At 39.4% G+C, this 1,646-nt stretch overlaps 1 protein-coding gene across 1 annotated transcript in view; it reads left to right on the forward strand.

Annotated features, from left to right (window-relative positions):
• Positions 1 to 865, forward strand: part of LOC104732273 (selenium-binding protein 2) — a 7,409-nt gene extending 6,544 nt beyond the window's left edge. The window contains exons 6-7 of the mRNA XM_019233923.1: positions 78 to 350; positions 438 to 865. Coding sequence (XP_019089468.1) covers positions 78 to 350; positions 438 to 719 — 555 coding nt within the window. The 3' untranslated portion in view covers positions 720 to 865. The remainder of the gene's footprint in view (positions 1 to 77; positions 351 to 437) is intronic.

Below are 1,646 nucleotides of genomic sequence, written 5' to 3' on the forward strand. Positions count from 1 at the left end.
GTAGTTTCTGAATCTTTTTTTTTTTTTTTTTTTTTTGGTTCTTACAAATCTATGACTAACCAGCAAACTTGTTTTAGGTGGTTATATCAGTTAAACCCCTGAAAGTAGAAAACTGGATTCTTGCAGAGATGCCTGGGCTTATCACCGACTTCTTGATCTCCCTAGATGACCGATTTCTCTACTTTGTGAACTGGCTCCATGGAGACGTTCGTCAGTACAACATCGAGGACCCTAAGAACCCTGTCTTAACAGGACAAATTTGGGTCGGAGGGTTACTAAAAAAGGGCAGTCCTGTTAAGGTGGTTGGAGAAGACGGTAACACTTATCAAATTGATGTTCCTCAGATCAAGGTTTGTGCCAGAAATTTTAATCTTTTGAGGATTTAATTAAGTTTCACATTTTGCATAACATAGAAGCTCTGTTTTGGTGGATGTCAGGGTAACTCTCTACGCGGAGGACCTCAAATGATCCAGCTGAGCCTTGATGGGAAACGTTTGTATGCAACAAACTCGCTGTTCAGCGCATGGGATCGTCAGTTTTACCCGGAAATCATGGAGAAAGGCTCACACATAATTCAAATTGATGTTGATACAGACAAAGGTGGTCTCACCTTAAACCCTGACTTGTTTGTAGACTTTGGTGATGAACCAGACGGTCCTGCGCTTGCCCATGAGATGAGATATCCAGGTGGAGACTGCACCTCAGATATCTGGATTTGAATTGGGGATGTTTAAAGAGTGACTTATGTGTGTGAAGTTTAAAATGAGTTTTATTGGTTGTTGTGTGTTATGTAAAAGTTGAATAAAAAAGGGAGTAAGAAGAGGTCATTAGATGATCCAGATAAAATACTTGTTTGTACACTTAAGTTAGGCTCCTTGTGTCTCTTANGGGTTTTTTTTTTAAAAGGAACTGGAATAGAGAAACCGGATTATTTGGCGACGGTGGATGTNTGTTTGTTGCATGGAGACGTATTTTAATTAATTATAAATACATCACTATACAATAATTCAACTTACTAATTTTGCAGTAATCTGATTTTTTAATTGAATATCGTTTCTCCTTCACATGCCTAACATGAATTACGTGGATTAGGGTGAGTCATTATATAGAGAACGTTCACTCGCATACGTCCAAAAGCTTCCCGTGTGTTGGCGTTACACTAAAAAAAAGGCACGTTAAGAGACGTGTAGCATAACCACTGTCCCCTGCTATAATACAATTCAAGATTTGACTTCACAGAGAGAGAGAGAGAGAGAGATATGGCGACGGAAACTGAAGTGGTGGCTCCGGTGAGCAACGGCGGAGGCAAAGAATGTTGCAAGTACGGTGGTCCTGGTTACGCCACGCCTCTCGATGCCATGTCTGGTCCTCGTGAAAAGCTCATCTATGTCACTTCCGTCTACGCAGGTACGTACAGATCAAATCTTTTTTCTAATGTTCAAAGAATCAAGATCGAATGTTTTCAGTTAGAATCTTTACTTTTAATTCAATGATTTAGTAGGTCCTGTGGAATCTTCAGATCGGATCACTAATGTTTTTTTTTTTCTATTACCGGATCTGATCTTGATGTAGGAAACGATGTCTTATGTCTTTTACTTAAATTGAACAAGAATGTCGGAAAAATACTGGTTCCTCTCTGTATTCTG

Source organism: Camelina sativa, chromosome 12 (assembly GCF_000633955.1).
Source record: "Camelina sativa cultivar DH55 chromosome 12, Cs, whole genome shotgun sequence".
Taxonomy (NCBI): Eukaryota; Viridiplantae; Streptophyta; class Magnoliopsida; order Brassicales; family Brassicaceae; genus Camelina; species Camelina sativa.